General features: G+C 37.9%; 1 protein-coding gene across 3 annotated transcripts in view; it reads left to right on the top strand.

Moving 5' to 3' along the window:
• LOC103464744 (plexin-A2) overlaps nt 1-20,254 on the top strand; it is a 92,366-nt gene that overhangs the window by 56,406 nt on the left and 15,706 nt on the right. For all 3 annotated transcript variants that reach the window (XM_008409061.2, XM_017304919.1, XM_017304920.1), the window contains exons 12-24: nt 739-938; nt 2,232-2,383; nt 4,227-4,344; nt 5,783-5,919; nt 6,455-6,622; nt 11,433-11,526; nt 13,685-13,924; nt 14,435-14,578; nt 15,365-15,599; nt 16,104-16,246; nt 16,919-17,187; nt 19,441-19,507; nt 19,844-19,990. In XM_008409061.2, the coding sequence (XP_008407283.1) occupies nt 739-938; nt 2,232-2,383; nt 4,227-4,344; nt 5,783-5,919; nt 6,455-6,622; nt 11,433-11,526; nt 13,685-13,924; nt 14,435-14,578; nt 15,365-15,599; nt 16,104-16,246; nt 16,919-17,187; nt 19,441-19,507; nt 19,844-19,990 (2,114 nt within the window). The remainder of the gene's footprint in view (nt 1-738; nt 939-2,231; nt 2,384-4,226; nt 4,345-5,782; nt 5,920-6,454; nt 6,623-11,432; nt 11,527-13,684; nt 13,925-14,434; nt 14,579-15,364; nt 15,600-16,103; nt 16,247-16,918; nt 17,188-19,440; nt 19,508-19,843; nt 19,991-20,254) is intronic.

Here is a 20,254-nt window from a genome sequence, read left to right as displayed (position 1 = left end):
CTACAATGAATTTAACTGAGTTATGGCGAGGTCCATGGTAACTCTGTAGGAGCTGCACAGATCCACAGCTCAGGTGGAGGAATCTGTTAAGAGAATTTCTATTAGTTGTTCCACAAATCTGCTTTTTATGGAAAAGTGGTGACATCAAAGCCATTTTTGAAAGAACTTCTTAAGTTCAATTAAAAGTATTTTGCAAGCTTTTTTGTGGACACAGAAAGCATGAAGAAGAAATAATTCTGGTTATATAGAAACAAAATCACATTTATGATCAGTACATAAAAAACTTTATTTTAAAATTTTTGAAATCAGACATGACACATCATATTGCGAAAATGATCCCCATGGTAGAATATGGTGCAATGATATTCAGCATGCAATCTACATAAGGGTCTGGTCAAAGTTTATGAAAAGACGAATGGAACTAAATAAAAAAACAATGTTTTCCTTCAACTTTACAAGGATGAACTACTTTGAGTTTGACTCTGACATTAAAAGTCGGTGAAATACAGTAAGTAAATGCAAATAAAGTAAATACAATAAGTGTGTGGTTGTAACATGACAAAGTGTGGGGGAAAACAATTCTGTGGCATCATAGTGGGGCAATATGTGTTTATTTGAATACTATTTGCCATAAATTATTTTGTTACTCTAGGTTTTTTAAGCATTTTAAACATCATAAAAGAAGTGCAGTTCCTTGGCTTTTATCAGCTAAAAGCATCATTATTTGTTATTTTGCAGTGCATCTGTACAAGTGCAGCGCCCAGCGGGACAGCTGTGGCATGTGTCTACGTGCTGAAAGGAAGTTCCAGTGTGGCTGGTGTAGTGGTGAGGGTCGGTGCACCATGAGGCAGCACTGTCCTCCCATCTCCCCTTACGCCAGCCGCTGGCTGGACCTTTCTGCCAGGAATGTCAAGTGTACCAACCCACGCATTACAGAGGTTTGTTGCTAGCACAACCTTTGAACTCATGCAGCCAAAACATGTGTGCAGTTTTACCAGCATAGTCATACATGTTCACTTTTATTATTAGCTTAATAGCTAAATGCATGTGTTGCATTTAGCTGTTTTTCAGTCGACTGGCGGTTGATCAAAAATAATTCTTGTTAGTTTCTCCTTTTGTGATTTATAAACTCTAAAATTGGCAAAAACAAACTACAAAAACACTTCTTGGCTTTGGTGCAGTTTGTTCAAAAAGTTTAAACCATGGCAGAGAGCAGGAAAGTGTCTTCAGTCGTGCTGTGACATCATGCCAATTCAACAAAAAAACTTTTAGAGAAATCAAGGTGGAAAAAGAGTATTGATGTAGAAATACTTCAAGTTGAATTCCTCGTAAAATACCTAAAAGTATATTTTACTTTTTTTGCTTCTGCATTGGAAAAAAAACTTCCAGGACATGATGTGAATGTGTTGTCTGGGCTTTAAACAGCAACAAAATGCAGAAAATTCGCAGCCATGTCTGTTTACCTGAGACTATCTGACATTTTGTTCCATGCCAGCTGAATACCTTAAGTTCTTGACAGCTAAACGTATTCAGTCTGTTTAGAAAGAAGTGATGGATCTTTTATGTCCCAAACCCCTGTTCATTCTCTTGAATAAGGCACTGTGGGTCATGGACGAAGATGCAAGGCTCTTCCACTTCAAAGAGCCGGCAGCCTTTGATGTCCCTGTCACATTATTAGTGTTTCTGAAGGAGCTGCAGCAGAATGAATCAACCGCCGTGCGCTGCTCGACAGCACAGGCGGAGTTGCTTCACCATTGCTCCTGTTCTGCTCTGTAGGTCCGAATGTTCCCCTGCTGGCATGGTTTGCTTTTTTCACTGGAATGTGCTGCGAATGGTTTTCTCAAGGCTTTGTTATCCTCTGAATTATTTATGAAAGTTTATTTTTGAATTATCGCCAATGTCAAAGGTTTTTGAATAAGTCTCAAGAAGTCTGCTTTTCATTTTCTGCACGAGTTGCATCCTTCAAAGATTTCAGTTCAAAAACTAAATGAAATCTTACAGAAGGGAATTTATTGTTTTAAGACTGCTTTGACTGTAAACTTTAAGATGAACACTTTAACTTAATCTGTAAAAATTTAAGTTAAATTTACTACATTTGGTCACAAAATCAAATGTAGTAAGTTTAACACTGACAAATGGAAATAACAGAGTCCAGAGCTGTTATTAGAAATCTTCACACAAGTAAGATCTCACTAAATCCTCTTGTACTGTTTGTCTCCTTCTAATATAAGATAAGCCCAGTAGCAGGACCTCTGGAGGGGGGCACGCTTGTCACTATTCAGGGCCTGAACCTGGGTCTCTCCTTTTTTGAGCTTGTGGGTAACGTGGAGGTGGCAGGAGTGGAGTGCACGCCGCAGCAGGAGGGATACGTCACTGCAGAGCAGTAAGACATCATCCTTAGTGTATCACTGTTGTCATATATGAATGCTTTATATTTTAGCTTACTAGTCCTTGCAAACATTTTATTTTCACACCAAAGAAGAACTTGCATTTTATAATGCTGGAACACAAACTTTAAAGTATTTTCATTTTTAAAAAATAGGCAAACACAAGGTAGAGCATATTTATGAATTAGAAATAAAAGGATATAAGTTGAAATGTTAAAAATGTGAAACTGATACTCTTAAGAAAAATCCAGTACAACTAATTGTCATTAGATTTCACCTGACTGATAAGTGGAGCCCAGCTTTGTGTAGTTTAATTGCAGTATCAATACAGGTGTTACCTCAGACAGCACCTTTCCACCTATCATCTGACAATAGAAGGAAAAAGGCACAACTACATTCAAACTAAGACATGGGACAAACATGTCTCAATGGGTAGCATAGTTATCTTGCAATCAGAAGGTTGGAGGTTCAATTCCAGCTTTCTGGAAGTTACCTAAGCACTTAACTCCAAGTAGTGTATCGCTGTATGAATCCGTGACATTTTTGCTGTAATTTATTTTTTAAAATCTTATTGGGTTTAGTCAATACATAAGAAACACAATCTGGTATTTTGGTAAACCATATTTTTATCTAATTCTCTATTTTAAATCAAAGAAAAGTGTTACTTTTTTCAAAAAGTGAGCGACTTTCTGCTTTAATAGAACATTCACTAATTATGCCTCTGTGCTATACAAGCCCAGTCAATGAATACCACTATGAATACTTTTGCAAAGCCCTGAATGCAATACTGCACAAATCCAAAAACTTAATGAAAATTAACCCATGCAATTTCTTTCATGCTCGTATACTTTACATAGTTTTTATTTTTTTTTCCCATGACTCTAAGATCATGAATCATAGTTGGTGTGCAAGTAAAAATTCGACACTCCTCCCCAGGCTGCAGGGGGCTTCGCTTTGCTCTGCTGCCGTCTCAGCCAAAGAAGGAGGCAGACAGTCTTTGTGTCGTCGTTGTTATGAGGCTGTCGGTACAGCTGTAATTGAAATGCGCTGCATGTCGCTGACTGGAGGGACAATCTGTTAGCCATGTGTTTCTCTCACAGGCATGTAATGCGATTGGGACCAAGCTGCAGCGACTTTATTTATACCCTTGTAAAAAAAAAGAAAAGAAAAAAAAAGAAAAGAAAGAAAAAAACCCAGAAAAAGAAAGGAACATGCCAGCTGTAAATAGGAATCCCCACGTGATCTACGAGAAGAAGAGATGGGCCGGGACGATTCATTGAGCGCTCCCATTGTGCGGACGACTTATGGTTTCTTTTGCAAAGCAGCAGATTTAGCAGGGCCATTCATTCAGCTAACACAGCGCTTTAAAACATGACATTACAGATGTTACAACCATTAATTTCACCATCGGGTCAGTTGCTGTAATGACTTATACATAACATGCTTCATCTTATTGACCTGACAGGCAATACTGATTTATTGGAGAAACCCCCATGTTGTCATGGCAACGGGAGGTAATGGCGGATGGCGGTCATGCCTGTGATGGGAAGGGGTGTAGTTTATCATTTGAGTTATATTGCTGTTATAGGTTTCCTATTAGGAAGAAAGATGAGCCTCTGTATTGACCCGCAACTTCTATGAAAGTCTGCTTCAATCACATTCACCAAAAGAGAGCATCTTCTACCAGTGAGACTCATGATGAATGTGGCATAGAATGTGCAGTCACACTTGTGTGTTTGTGTTTGTGCATCAAGATTGTGTTATTATTATTAGCCAAATTCGGATGTCAATGGTTTGGAGTGGATATCGATGTATCATTATATGTTTTGCTTTCGACAGGATTGTATGTGAGATGGATGCGGCTCTGGAAGGAAGCGCCCCAGGTCCGGTCAAGCTATGTGTCGGTGAATGCAGACCTGAGTTGAGCGCACAGTCCTCCCAGATCTACACATTTGTGGTAATTTCCCCAAAAAAGAGAGAGAGACTTGTCAGTTTGCTCTGACAAAAACATTCTTTGTAATCCTGTGGATTACAAAGAATCCTGTGGATTCTTTGTTATTAGGTTACCTAATTATTAGGTAACCTAATAATTAGGTTACCTCAAAGCTCATTTCACACAGGTAAAAATTTCATTGTGAATGATTTTTGACTACATGTTTAGGCCCAAAAAGAGGTTGCCGTTTTCCAGTTTTCCAATTTTTGTCAGGTCATGTCTTTCAAAAGAGATAACTGACTGTTAGTGCATGACATCATGTAGTAATTAGCATATTCATTGCATCATTGCACAGCATGTGTGCCCTCCTTTCTGGAAGCTTTGCTGTAAACAAACACAAAGTTGGACACAATTGTGATATTTAAGGAAAACAATTAATCTTTTTCTAGACTCATTTTATTATTTAATCCTTTTGGATCAAGTATTTCTACCAGCCAATGGCAGGCAAAGTACAACTGACAGAAAAAGATGCACAGATTTATAAATTCATTTCATATGAAACCTGAAAAGTGTGTTATTTGTATTTAGCTCTTTATATTCTAATATCCTGAAATAAAATCCAGCTAAAAAATTTTCAGTTCTCTTAATTAGTAAAGCAGAGACATTCCCCAGAATACCTGCAATACTGCAGCAAAAGCTGGTTCTTGAAAGCATGGCTGGCTTCGAACAGAGCCCAGAATTGTACCATACTTTTTCTTATTTCAAATTACGTTTTAAACAATACTCTGTGAGATCCTTAAAGCTTGGGACAGAATCAGTACATAAAGACTACATTCCTAATCAGAGCTCCTTTGAAATCATTGTAAGGGAAATTGGGGGCAAACATGAAGAGATTACGTTTTTTTTGTTGTGTGTGTGCGTAACAGCCCGATTGTGCTTCACACACATTGAAGACACAAGAATCCTGGACCAGAGGAAACAGTATTGGCAACTCCCTCCCGCAAAAGCAGAAAGTTTGTTTGCAAAATCTCTCAATTTTAAGCCCTCGAGCATAAAACACTGTTTTATACCAGCTGAGGGTACAGCAAAAACATTCAGTGCACGTTCACTTGTTAAGTTCAAAATTTGCTTGAAAAGTTAACAGAAATCATAAACAGGCTCATCTCAACATCTTAGTGCCCAGCGTGACTGCAGATATCACAGAAAGCAAATCTGCTTGATTTGTGGATTTAATAAATATCAAGGAGATTTTTCACAGTGGAAATGTATAATTCATGATATATTTATTTTATATTTATATTCTAACGATATATTTTGTTCTCTGCAAGAAAAGCAGTTTTATACGTAATTCAACTRTTTAGGTTTAGTCTTTCTTCTTATAAAGCTAAACAAATGGTGAAAAAGACAAAGTCCAAAGCAAAAAGATTTTTTGGGAATTTGAGAAGATTTTGTTTGTCCGTAGATATCCACCATTTTGGCTCTGACCCCAAGCAGAGGACCTGAGTCTGGGGGTACCAAGGTTACCATTGTTGGGGAGAATCTGAGCGCAGGAAGCACTGTCACTGTGTACTTTGGGAATCAAACCTGCGAACTGTACAGGTGAGCCTAATGATAGTATGATCCCCTGATGTTATGGTAATCTTTCTTTCTATTGGAGCCCAGATGGAGAGGCACTTGAGTAAGATTGCCTCTGCACAGTATTAACGAATTAGCCTTCTCTTGTTTTAATCAAACGCAGGATGAGTCAATTTATTCAAAAACGTGCACATTAGTTACAAGTGTGTGCTTGCATTTTAAATTAGGAATAAGTAATGACTGGTGAGGGAGTGATGAAACTCACATTAGTTATTTCTTTCTCCATGTATTTATAGAAATCTATTTTAAGTTAAAAATTTTGCACATTGTAGCAGTCAGGCAGGTGAAGCAAAAGAGCCATTAGCAAGAGCACCCTCTAATTACGGTTTCCATCCCCAATATGACTGCAACAAGCAGGAGATGGGACAGACTATAATGAATCCTCTCCCTTCATGCGTGGCTCAAAACTGTATGAAGTCAGGGATTTGCCTCAGCAGCAGTGAGAGGGGCAGACACAATCGAAAGCATGAATAATTCTCTCTTTTGGTTCTCCCACCAGGAGGAGCATGTCAGAGATTGTGTGCTTTGCGGCTCCATCGCTGACGGGCGCGGGACCGGTTCAAGTCAGTTTGAGTGTCGACCGGGCCAAAGCTCCTGGAAGTCTGACCTTTGAGTACATTGAAGACCCCACAGTCCAACGCATTGAACCACTGTGGAGCATTGCGAGGTACCACACTGGGAACATTTGCTTTCTCTTTGTGTCACATCGACACATAATGAAGCCACGTGTACAGGTCAATTTAGATGTTATTTTAAAGTGAACTATTCGGAGCTGTTTAACTACTGTTTATGTACTATAGCGGGATTTTTTGTTTGTAAACGTACCAGAGGAATGCGCAACTTGACTGCAAAACAGCCAGCCTGCCTTTAAACTTTCACTAGTTGTCATGGTTACCTGCCGTTTTCTTGCTGTATTAGTCATAGACATAAATGAGGCGTCTACGTATTTATGTCTATGGTTTCAACATTAGCTAGTATGTTGTCAGTGTACAACAACAGTTTATCACGTCAAGGTAAGTGAAGTTATGCTATGAAATTGATTTACAGGAGATTAATTGAATTTATCTCCTATAAATCTCCAGGATTTACAAGAAATATGTAAATCCTGTATGTAAATGCATTACATACAGGAGAGTGGATAAATTACAATGAAGAATGGACCAAACTTCAATGAGTACTAAGAATATTAAATCAATTTTGTTCACAGTTAAATCATCAGCTCTCAATAAGATGCGTTAGGTCCCTCTAAATAAGACAAAGGTATCCATGGTGAACAAGTGGGCCCAAATATGGTCTACCTAAAACTGCTAATTTTCATCACAAAACAGATTTCATRTTTAGCATGCAAAGGACAAATTAAATACAATAATTTCATCTTATTGTGGTCACAATTAGAGAAAAAAATGACCAGGCAGCTGCAGTCATCAAGGCAGGCGATGARGTAAACCATCAGAAACCAAAAGGGCAGCAGGTTGAGCAAGAGGCAGTGCGAGGTACAAAGACGCTTCACTAAAAATAAAATAACTTGGRCATATGTAGATGCCGCAAAGTTCTGTGCAGGAGTTGCAGCATGCAAAGAGCTGTGAACTGAACTGGTGACTTGTAAATAATTCTATTAACCGTAAACAGCTTAAATAGTTAGAATAATGTATTCTTGCTGTCTTTCTGCAGGCGACATGCACAGTACAATGGGTGCTGACRCAGCGTGACGTCGAGTGATAACCACTCTATATCAATCAATTAATTTTTATTTATGTATTTACCTCGTCTCTTCACACAACAGAAATTAATAAACTGCAATACAATTTTATGCACTGCCTACAAAAATATACACGTTAMAAAAGTGAAGTATTTATTTCAAATAATTATACTAATCAGGTGGGAACAATAAGTTTTTTTTATTTAAACAAAAAAAGCAAGAAATAATTTTATAGTAAAACGTAAACATAAGTGTTTTGCAATTCACAGGCTATTTTAAAAAAAACAAAAGGCAGACAAATAAAAAATACATATTTGTATTGATTTTAAGTTGAAGAGCGCTTAAAAGTGTTACAGTAGAATATTATAGCAAAATTTTAGTATGAAATTATCCATTAGTAATTCATAACAATAGAGAATATTTATGCATAATAGAAAAGAGAAAGAAAATAAATGTCTCCATTGAATTAAAGTTGTTTGGCTGATTCCCAGCCTGACAGCTGAAGGCTCTGCAGCCTGTTCTTGTCCTGAGAACTCACAAGTAAACCTGCATTCTGAGAATGAAGGGCCTACTTAGTACACTATATTAATGGAAGATGGGGCTCTAATATTGAATATTGAATATTGTTAGTGAGAAGAATTTTTAAGTCAGTTCTGAATTTCGCTGAAAGCTCGTGAAGAGCTTCCAGTATTGAAAAGCTATGTTCTCCCATGCTAGTTCCTGTGAGTGCTTCAGCTACTGCATTTTGAATGATCTGAGATTTTCTCTGGGAATAATATAGAGTTCCAGTACTCAGACTCAGCAGTATCAGAGCAGAGACAAAATGCTTCTGATTGTTGTTGGAGTAGRCCTCAAGATTTCTTCAGTACAGGGTTCTAAAGAAAAAAACATCAAATGCTGAAATGTTCTAATTGTGTCTTTTTGTTGATACTGATCTGAATCATTTTGAGCTGATTATCCATTGAAACGGAGGAATGATCTGATGTTTAGAATCTTTGATCACTCATCATTCCAAACTACATTATTTACACACAAAATGTTGTTGTTGTGTATTCTACCTCCGGTTTTTTGCCAGAGATCAAATTTCTATSATTTACAGCAAGTTTTCTAAAGCAGCAAAGTAACCAAAACCATCATATTTCATTGTCAAGATGATGTTTCTTTTTCTTTAATGCTGTTAGATTTACGCCATGCCATTGTACGCCACTTTTTTCTAGAGAATAAAAAAGTTTGAATCACTCCCACTGGTTCAATGGCATCTCAAAAACTCAGAAATGGCTGTGTAAGTTTTTCACAGACTTACAGAAGTTTAGGACTTGGTCTCTTATCGGTTCTCGAACTCTATAATAATGTTCTGCTTTCAAAAATCTTTTAGCCTGATTTATGTTGTCAAAGATGTCTGGCAACCTGGCTAATCAAATTTAACGCAGCTTTGCAAAATATGTAGTTAATCAAAATTAAGTTGTAATTTAACAAGGGAAGCAGTTATGCTTTGGCATRAGCCCAGGTTGGTTTCAATTGTTTTTTTCCCCCATAATTGTTCTATAATGACAAAAATTGGAAATAAGTCTTCATTACTGGGTAGTGCTGCTGTTTTGATATCTTATTGCAGTGTTATTTATTAATCTGTTTTGTAATTTTGGAAAGATGCAGTTTTTCTTCAAGAGACCATAAACAAATAGAGTAGTATACTTTATCATAGACATCACGTATTTTGGGAAGAGGTAAAATTTTGCCACTTAGTGTCTTTTTATGTGTCCAACAGGCATCAAGAATTCAAGAAGCCAAAAAGATCATCTATAGTCCAAGCAGAACAGATCAGTTTGAAAGAATGATAAAGCCTTCAAACCTTTAAATGCTGTCAACAGCCCTGAAACAGTGAGAAATACACACGTAACAACAACCAAGGGGATTTTTAAGTTACCCTGATCAAAAATACAGTACAAGACTTGAACACTGGAAAGTTTAAAGAAGATGTATGGAAGTTGGAATTATAGTTGATGATAAGCAGCTTTTGACATTGGTAATGGATGGACAGACAAATCCAGCCATTTGTTGTACATTAAACAAAAGCAGCAAACAGCAAAAACAAATGTAAAAAAAATCTTCTAGACAAACATTTCTAACACAAATGAAGATTTTATTACCTTGATGGGGCCAACAGTAAATGTAACTTAATTTGGGTTTGGCTGGAGTTACGCAGCACTACGTCCCTGCAGATTAGGCTTCAGAGAGTCACACTGGCCCACAGCCTGGTGACAGGAGGAGCTTTGTGGAGCTGCAATCAAGAGCTCTCATCATAATGTGCATTCCCACTATGAGGCCCTACAAGCTTAGRTGGCCTTTGAAGTGAGAGAAGAGAAGGGCTGGCACTCTGTTAGTTTCACCACGCTGGACGGTTTAGCAGMATTTTTGTCCAATTTCTCTCCCTGTATTTATCCATCTTTTTCACCTGGTGTTCGCTCTTAGCTCCAAACGTTTTCTAAGTTTGCACTGCAGCACATGTTGTGCAAAGATTAGAGCGTGTTTTTTTTGTTGTTTTTTTTAAATCCAATCCAAGTCAGATATGTAAACAAGTAGCACCTGCATTCATGCTATGCCAGTCTCACACTCAATGCTGAATATAAAATAGCAGCCAGCTGGTTCTCCGTTTGATCTTCTTTTTCTGCCCAATAACAAAGGGCGAGCTACCCTACCAGCTATACCTCCTCAAACATGCATTAATGCAAATTATCTGGGAAATGTTGATGAAAAAGATTGGTCTCTCTGTGGTTGCCGCTCTAATCAAATCACTGAGGAAAAAGCAGGTGGTGTTCATGTGCAGGATACCTGGAGTTTGGTGTATGCATACATGTTTAAGCAATAATTCCTTTGACAATCAGTGGTGTGTAAAAACCTCCCCAATCTTGTTATTTTTTTTATGTTTTGCTTCCAAGTAACCGAGTTTCGTGTGTTTTAAACATGTCCTAAGGTAAAGTAGGTTTTTTCTGGCTTTTTGAAGGTCTTGAAACTAAATTATTTATTAAACATGTTTTTTTCCCCTGTCTTATACTTGATCATTTGCAGTGTAACTGGTGTTTCTGCTTGTATTTTCAAGTATCCAGAGGAGAAAATACAAGTTTAAGCATGAACCAATTTTCCTGCTCAAATAGTTTAAATATTTTTTGTAAAAAAATATTTTGAAAATGTAGATGAATTCTCAGGAGAGGATTTCTTTATAAAAAGAACTACCTCTTCAGTTTAGCCAGTTTATCCATCCTCCATATGCCAGATTATCATTTAATAACTCTTTATGAATCGCCTTCGTGGTTAAAAAATACTGTTTTATTCCTGTAAAACTCTTAACTTTGGTAAGCTTTGCAGATGCATCGAAAGAAATTGGAACATTTGGTGCTGTCGTCCCTGACAGCTGTTTTCAAAGTGTCTACTGATGCAATTTAAAATGGGTTTTTGTGGGTTCTGTAAGCATTGGGTCATCTCTTACATTTCGTCCCTTTTCTTTGAAGGATTCATAGGTCTACSTTGAGTGGTATGACCAAATACAAAAGTACTCTGAAAATGGTAAGGTACAAGGACAAGACTGAAATGAAATGAAAAATTCAACAATGTTCAAAGAAAAAAAAATGTAGACCTTCAGAAAGCCTGGACAGCTACAGCAAAAGAGCACTCTGACAAAATTRCAAGAATTTGGTTTTCTTTTGAAGCAACACGTGAAGAAAGAGGCAGCAGCTCATATCTTGTGCAGAGTGCTTTAACTGCATGTCTTTCATCCAAACAGCGGGCACACCACCCTGACGGTGACTGGGACAAACCTGGATGTGGTTCAAGAACCTCGGGTCCGAGTCAAATATGCTGGCCATGAATCTGTCAATGTGAGTAAGACAACTTCTAGCGCACCGCGTCTATAAAAATTCATGTTGCATCAACACAAATGCACAGTGCCATGGAAATACTTTTTCATACTTTTGCGTGTTACAATCAAAAGATCAACATGTTTTATTATTTAATAGATCAACACAAGTAGKGCATTTGTATTATGTACAAAGTCTGAAAAGTGTGGCATACACTTGGCATTCATCCCCACTGATTGAATACTTCATAGAATCAGCTTTTACTCTCCCARCAGCTTGGCTCTACTAACTTTGCACGTCTTGACTGAACATTTTGTATATTTTTCTTTGCGATATAATTCAAGCTCAGGCAGACTGGATACAGAGCATCTGTGAACAGCATGTCCAGCTACAGACACTGCAGTAGTTTGGCAGGAACTTTGACTAGGCCATAAATCATTCAGTTTTTATCTCTGGAGTGTTTTTTATTTTTATCTAGCTCAGATTGTTTTCTTATCAACTTTTTCTACCTGAGCTGTTGMTCTATCTTGCTCCTCCCATGTTACCATGGGCGTTTTGGCTGCTTTTGTCAAATTGCACACGTAAGGATTCAGTTTTCTAATTACCTCTGAAGTCAGTTTGCAGCGGTGGAATTTGTCATGGGTAGCAGGGTAAAGATATTTTTCAGATTTCTGTTATTAAAAGGTTCTCTTGACAGTTTTATGCTGCTCTTTGCATAATTAAATTCAAGTTATATGAATATATTTGAAACTCCCTGCTGTTAATTTCATTATAACAGAATTTATTGTTTTGTTGTTTTTGATGGCATGTYGTGCTACAAAGCAGAGACCTTGCAAAATATAAGATCAAACATAGCAAAAGACATCTCAAAAGAGTCAGAGATTGGAGCTGTTCACATAAATGACAATTCTGAAAACTGACATGGAAAAATGAAGTTTTGGAAGGTTATATATGGTGTTAAGATTGCTTGTCTGAGCTGCTCAAAGTGATTGATTGTTTTCATACTGTTGCAGTCCTGATGGCAAAATTTCAGGCACCCTCAGCTTGTAGTTTTTGACCACTAAGGGATTTGCCAGAGAAGTCTGAAGGCGAAAAACTCAAAAATCAATACTAGAACAGGCACCTGATGAGACTGCCTGAAAAAAAACGATGGAAGTATTTTCTTTTTTGCRATTTCAAAACAGGAATGTTGGAGCTGGCAGTGATGTGTTAGTCAAAAWKATTTTTTTTTTTTGTCTTGCCAGTATGGGGAAAATGTTGTGTGTTAGAGATATGCCCTGAGCTAATTAAGTGTTGTGGTATTGATGCCAGCCCAGAATTTGAGCCAGTCAATTAAAATTGCATGTTCTGTTGTGTCATTGGCAAAACAGAGATATAAAGGGATTAAAGCTGAACTTTTAACCAAATAAGCTGCAGAAAATAGCCACTGGGGCAAAAAAAATGTTGATCGCCTYTTTTTGCATACCTCTTTTCAAAGCATAAATTTGAAAGCTTCAAAATGTGTAGAATAAAAGAAAAACACTTAAATACCTTTGAACCGTTTGACCTATGGAACCTGAAATGTATATAAACCTGGCTAGAAAGTCAGAAAATGTAATGTAACATTGATGTTCAAGGGAATAACAGATGATAAGGTGCTGTTGACCTTTGGCACAGGTGTCTCACTAGCTGCCTAAAATCTTTTTTAGGCATCAGCAAATCCTCCAAGTTCCTCAAAGAATGATGCAACTTTACACATCAAGCTTATCCGTTGTCTTAATATTCAAACATTTTTCACCTTGCACAAAATCAGATTCACATCGATCGACGCGATCATTAACAAAACTTACAGCTAAAAATTTTAATCCAGTTTATTTCAAAACTTGCTGAAATGTACAAACCRTAACATCAGATGAAATTCTAATGCGTTTTTACCAGGCGCCCCAGCCTTCATACCTGAGCACATCAACCCCTGAGGCATTATACTAATCATGTTTTTTGACCTCGAGATCCTGTCGGCGAGGATATGAAGTTGTTTATCCATGCCCAGCGATGACATTTTGAAATGACCTGGGGCAGCTAGTAGATGTAAGGTCATTTCAGCGAATGACTAGTTTCTATAACACACATTCTAGWTCAGGGTGTGTTTGATATGTTGTGGAGAGTTTAAGATGGAAACCTAGATTTCATCCTTCTGCAGGTCTGCAAAGTTCTGAACACAACAACCATCAGCTGCTTCGCCCCTTCTCTGAAGGCGGATTACGCCGCCGACCAGGAGACGATAAAACACGTGGATGAGTTTGGCTTTGTCTTCAACAACGTCCAAGCTCTTCTCACATACAAYAACACAGGATTTGTCTACTACCCAAATCCTTTCCTGGAGCCACTTAGCCTCTCGGGTGTTCTGGAGCAAAAACCCGGAGCTCCCATCATTCTCAAAGTAAGTTGGAGAAGTTCTGTGTTATCATAGACTTACAGAACTTTGTTTTCAATGCTATTGTAATACATTTGATCTGACACACTACTTACTTTAAGAAAGTAAGTATAGAGTATCTTGAAGTTCTTAAGCTGAGCTCTTGGCTCTTCGCTGATGTATAACGGCATATCTTCTGGGATGCAATAATTCCAGTTGCATATGTAAGACCAATCCTATATTTTGCCAGAAATCTTTCTCTGATTTGTGTTTTTTACACTTTTAATAGAATGTTAGCAATTGTTAGCTCAGCTTGGGCTGAAGGAACAGCATGGAATATGAGTTTGAATCTAAGTAAGCTAATCTTCCCTGYGCATTTTAACTCTTAGTGAATATTAAACATACTTTTCGATTCTAATAAGGAAATTAACTTTGATCAAAATAGCCTCGTTGTTAAAAATTCCATCAAAAGTGGTTCTTAAAATACAAAATGTTTCAAATAATTGCATTCAAGAGTTTGATTATTTGTTTGAACAGGGCCGTAACCTGGTTCCATCTACCTCCGGTGGAGCCAGGTTGAATTACACCGTGATGATCGGAGATACCCCCTGTACTCTTACTGTGTCAGACACTCAGTTACTCTGCGAGCCACCAAACCTCACCGGGCAACATAAAGTCCTGGTGAGTCTTAATGTCATCCTCATCTGTCCATTTTATTTTTATTTTTCTGTTTGTCTGCATGCCTGAATGTGGGCTGCTCTCTGTAGGTCAGTGGTCTTCTTTACGTCACTTTGTTTTTGGGTCAACGGCTGGCTTTCAGTTAGTCGCTGGCTTTCTGTCATTGTCTGTCACTCATGGTCTGGTAGGTTCCCCATTACAGCACATTGTCCTCTGGAATTATTGACAAATGAGCAAATAATGACAAAAGAGCTGAAAAGAGAGTAGCAAGCTATTCTACCCTTTTAAAAAAGGATAAACGAAAACATGACAAGACCATCTTTTACTATACAGGTGCACTTCAATAAATTAGAATATATCATAACTAATTTATTCAAATAGTGAAACTCATATCTTCATTACACATATAGTGTGTAATTGGTTTCATTTGTTCATTTTGATTATGGCTAACAAAATGCTAAATTTACTAAATTTAATCAGAAAAATATATCTATCTATCTATATATAGCCTATATATATTTTTTTTTTATTTTTTTTTATGTCTAATATAGGGATGTCAGTTTGCTGATAAGGATGCCCAAGAACTCAAAATAGTTTGGGATGCTTTTTGGAAAAGATTATAATTTGATTGCTGAACAACTAAACTTTTAATTGATATTCAAAGCATCACTACTGGTGTCCTCACATCATGCTGCAACAGTTTGACTAGTCATTTAAAAATCTTCTTTTGTTTTTTTTTTTTTAGCACTGCTTTAAGATGTTTTGTTGTTTGGTATTATTATTATCCAGGTGCAGGTAGGTGGACTGCATATCTCTCCTGGAGAAGTTCACATCCGATCGGACAGCCTGCTCACCATGCCAGCTATTCTCAGCATCGCGGCTGGCGGAGGATTGCTCCTCATCATCGTCGTCATCGTCCTGCTTGCCTACAGACGAAAGTCTCATGAGAATGATCTCACTCTGAAGCGCCTGCAGATGCAGATGGACAATCTGGAATCCAGAGTAGCTCTGGAGTGTAAAGAGGGTGAGTGATGTCCGAGATGTAAATCCTTCTTCGGAAAGGTTAATTTGGTCAGTTTCCTAACTAAATTGTTATTTGCAATTCGTCTATTGCGCCAGAAATGTTTCAATATTTTGAAGTTAGCATAGTTGTAAAGACTTCTGAAAGTACAGTATTGGTAGAAATGCAATATAGCTAGTGTAGAACTAAACATCATTGGTTAGCAGTTTGAAAATTCCAGGTAAATAGCTTACTAACACTCCCAACCCGCAGCTATTGTGTGTCTTTTATACAGAAGGAAGAAAAACCATAAACTAACAAGCAGCTAGCGTTAGCTTTTTTGCATAGAAGGCAATAGCAATAGTGGAGAATGTTCAGTTGTTTGCAAGCTACAGTTCAAACTACTGGTATCACTAATCACTAACTAAACTGGTATCACACACATTGTGCATGCTGGAGCTTTCAATTAGAGCAACTTCTGAAATTATTGTAGATTTTTTTAACACCTCTGTCATCTGGCATGTGCAGCTTTTGCTGAGCTACAGACAGACATCAATGAGTTAACCAGCGATCTGGATAGAGCTGGCATCCCCTTCCTGGACTATCGCACTTATGCAATGAGGGTTCTGTTTCCTGGCATTGATGATCATCCAGTACTGAGGGAGCTGGAGGTGAGGAGACTTTAAAGCAACTTAAATATGTTGACCTCTTGCCTTCAATACAAGTCGAAATTATGAAAGTTTTATATCATTTTGTTTGACRGTACAACATCTTAAATATTTTCTGCCACCCTGCATCTTTGCCGTCATGGCGATGTGTTGAAAATTTTAACTTTTTATTGCTGTCGACATCTCAGGGGTTTAACTTGAATGCACTTGATATCCATTTTTGAATAAACCCTGATGACAAATCAAATGCCACTTAATATTTTTGCAGGAAAACTTCCACAAGGTCAAAATTAGTAAGTTGCTTAAATTACAATTGCCTTAATCAGCCAATATTATGCTCACAATGACATGGACTCTCTAAGAACTCACTGATTGCATCTCATTTTGTTTAAAGCGAAGCCCTTTAATTAGTGTAAAAATTTGAATTTATGTCGAAAGAAAAAAATATGACCCTTTTTTCAAGGGAAGAACAGACGAGTCCAAGATTAGCACATAGTGCAACGGCTGCAGACACATGAGTTGTTCTGGTTTGCACTTTGCCCTTGGAGGTGGCCTGTGAGAACTGTCGTGTCAATTTCCTTTTGTTTCTCATACATTCTGACTCATCCTTCTGCAAGTGCTATTTAATAAGTGTACGCATCTGTGTGTGTGCGCGACTGTGCGTGATGCATGCAGGTTCCTGGGAGTGGACAGGCGAATGTGGAGAAAGCCTTGAAGCAGTTTGCTCAGCTGGTGAATAACAAGGTTTTCCTGCTGACATTCATCCGCACACTGGAGACGCAGCGCTCCTTCTCCATGCGAGACCGTGGCTACGTCGCTTCACTCATCATGACCTCCCTGCAAGGACGGTTGGAGTATGCCACAGACATCCTCAAACACCTGCTCTCCGACCTTATAGAGCGCAACCTGGAGAGCAAGAACCACCCCAAATTGCTCCTCCGGAGGTATTATTTTGTCTTAAATCAAGATGCTTTGTTCACAAATCATTGAGCTATTTCTATTACACTAAAAAGAATCACGAAGAGTCCGTGTATTCTCCACAATACATTTATTGAAAATCTATCACTGCACCATTAATATTTTAATTTAAAACGTAAAAATTAATAAGAGCTGAAAACCAGAAAATTCAGCAAATTATTTTTCTAATAACCAACATCTACTCAATACTTCATTTGTTATAAAGATGTAAAATCACTCAAAAGAAACTTGACATTGCACAGAGGTTAGACAAAGCAACACATAAAAGGCTAATAAATACAACATTTAACACAGCCAAACTGGAAAACTGGATGTCTTTCCTTGTAAGACATCAATTCAGAGTAGATGAGTCAGGTGATAGTTGATTGACTATTCAAGTGTATATTTAGAGGAACTTGAACTGACTATTTAAGGAAAACTGAAGACTAGCTTATCTTTACAACTTAAAAGTGATTTCCTTAAGACATACAAAACCTATTCTAAGATCCTAAAAGTRCAACATTCTATCACTCCAGYTCTAATGAGTGCGTTTATATAAGTTTGTATCTCAGTGTATGYAATCCTGTCATTGAATTAAAATGTATTCCAAGCCCAACACAATTAGTAATGAGTATTTAAATGTACCRTTAGGTATGAATTATTTTAAAGCTCTCTGGATTTCAGAAACAGCTAAAATAAYATTGCGAGCCTTTTATGAACGTTTTTATCCAGTCCAATCTAAAAGAAATATCCACGTGTTGCRTAAGATGTTTACAGAAATGGCTTGGTAGTACAGCTAGCAAGGCCGTGTAGTTATAATATTTTGAATTCTGCTATTGACGTGAATAAGAACCTTCTTTGACAGAATTAATAATACTTTGAGCTGCTTTGGATTGACCTCCAGAGGTGTTGATTAAAGTTCACATTCATGSATATGCAGAAAAATKWATMWTTTTTTCTTTGTAAYTTGCAGTTTAATCTTCATGTAATCTGTTCTCACTTTAGTCAAAGAAATCATCTAAGTCTATTTGTAAAAATGCRAAGAAAAATATGAAAGAAAGTTCACCAGGCTTGTGTTCTTTCCTGGTAGAATTGCATGAATGCTCCACTGCAGTGACCAACCTGTCCTGATCAGCGCTGCTTATCTTTTAGCATAGCTAATTCCTCAGTGCATTGTTMTTTCCAGCCCAGTTACCACCCTTCTGATGGTTGAGTAACTAGGCCAGTGAAGGGAAGCCCACCTCTCTTCAGCTTCGTTTTGCGCAGCCGTGTGAAACACTGGTTGCAAGTCTGAGGAACAGGGTGACTGAGCAGACAGGTGAAAGACAGGAGTGTTAAAAGTGATAGAGAGTGGGAGGGACTGGCAGAGGAAGAGACCCTAATGGGGAAGAGGGAGTGCAGTGGTAGCAGAGTTGTTGTCAGTCTGACTTATCTTCTGTATGCCCCCTCATGAAACATTCAACTGTAGYTCACGTTTCTTCTCCCTTCACCTCTCCTGCTCTCCTTTCTCTCGCCTCTTTCCCTCTTCCCTCCACCTCGAGTTATCTGGCGATTGCTTTTTTTTTTCTTTTTTTTTTTTTGTTTTTTGCTGTGCTGACACCAGCCTGCTGAATGTTTCATGAGACTTTTGTGGGGAGAAAACTTGTGTTCTCACACTCATTATATATAAGGCTAAGTTCAAATAGCAGCCAGTAGAAGAAGCTGTTTGCCCAAACCTATTAATCTTCTGCACGCACTCAAAAAGTTGAAGAGGGTCCCATCGACAGTTGCGTCACTGCAGGTTAAGGTTGTAATGCAGGTAAGGGCCAAAAGGTTGTGGAGAAAAAGAACAAGTGTGGCTATAATGCAGCAAGTTTTAAACCTGGTATTGATTGGAAAATATAGTTTCTAGCTTTTTTTCCACAGTGTCTGAAAATCRAGACGTCTTTCAATCTGAACTCATATAAAGTAACTAAGTGCAGACACTGGAAAACAGTGTGAGACATCTAAAGTAGCCATTTAGTCTGGACAATTATGTCATAATCTATAAGTGCTGTGCACTGGCAGCACTTACCTGACATTACAGTGAAGTGGGTGTCCACTGAGGCTAAACGGCCATGCRCAAATTTCTTAAACTGTTCGTTCTAGGTCTTGTTGCAATACAGGCAGTCTTAAAATAATGAAAAAATAATCAGAGCACTCCAGCTCTCTGCGGGACGCCTCCTGATAATGAATGAGTCTGCCTCTTTCTCGTCTTGCAGAACAGAGTCGGTGGCAGAGAAGATGCTGACAAATTGGTTTGCCTTCCTGCTTCACAAATTTCTCAAGGTAAAACGAAGTCATTCCCAGTTCTTTTTGCTACAGGTATCACTGTGATGTACTACAGGCTCCTTAAAATGTTTTGTATAGATTTTTTTCTTAAATAGACTCCTCTAAATTCTTGTTGTGGCTGAGTTTATAAATGCCTGAAATCGATGTGCTTTTCCACACTATCGAAGGGTTATGTTACCAGTGAGGTTGAACGTCTCWATAGCTTTCCTGATTCATAATGTTCACATTAGCAAGTCACGTCTCATCTACCGACACATAGAAATCTGTTTTCTTTCTCATCCCTTCTTTCTCCCATTTTTCGATCCAATTGCTTGGTTTCCTTCCAAAACAAAGGAGTGCGCTGGGGAGCCTCTRTTCATGCTGTTCTGTGCCATCAAACAGCAAATGGAGAAGGGACCCATAGACTCCATCACAGGGGAGGCACGCTATTCCCTAAGTGAAGACAAACTCATCCGGCAGCAGATTGAATACAAAACACTGGTRAGTCAGAAAGGCATTCATAAAGGAAAAAACGTCCACTATTTAGTCTGTATTAATATGTTGTGCTGTTGGAAAAGAACCCTCACAGTCTCATACGCAGTTTTAAATGAAAATGTCTCAACACTGAAAAAGCAACAGTCAGAGAGAAATATATATAAATTAAAGGATGATGAAACAAATCAAATGATACATGACCCAGCAACTATTGAGGACAGGTTTAGGACATACTACCAGAGATTATACAGTCAACCCCCCTCTGCTAAA

Source organism: Poecilia reticulata, linkage group LG5 (genome assembly GCF_000633615.1).
Source record: "Poecilia reticulata strain Guanapo linkage group LG5, Guppy_female_1.0+MT, whole genome shotgun sequence".
NCBI classification, from domain to species: Eukaryota; Metazoa; Chordata; class Actinopteri; order Cyprinodontiformes; family Poeciliidae; genus Poecilia; species Poecilia reticulata.
The sequence above is the reverse complement of the archived record's forward strand: the minus strand, read 5'-3'. Positions and strand labels throughout refer to the sequence as shown.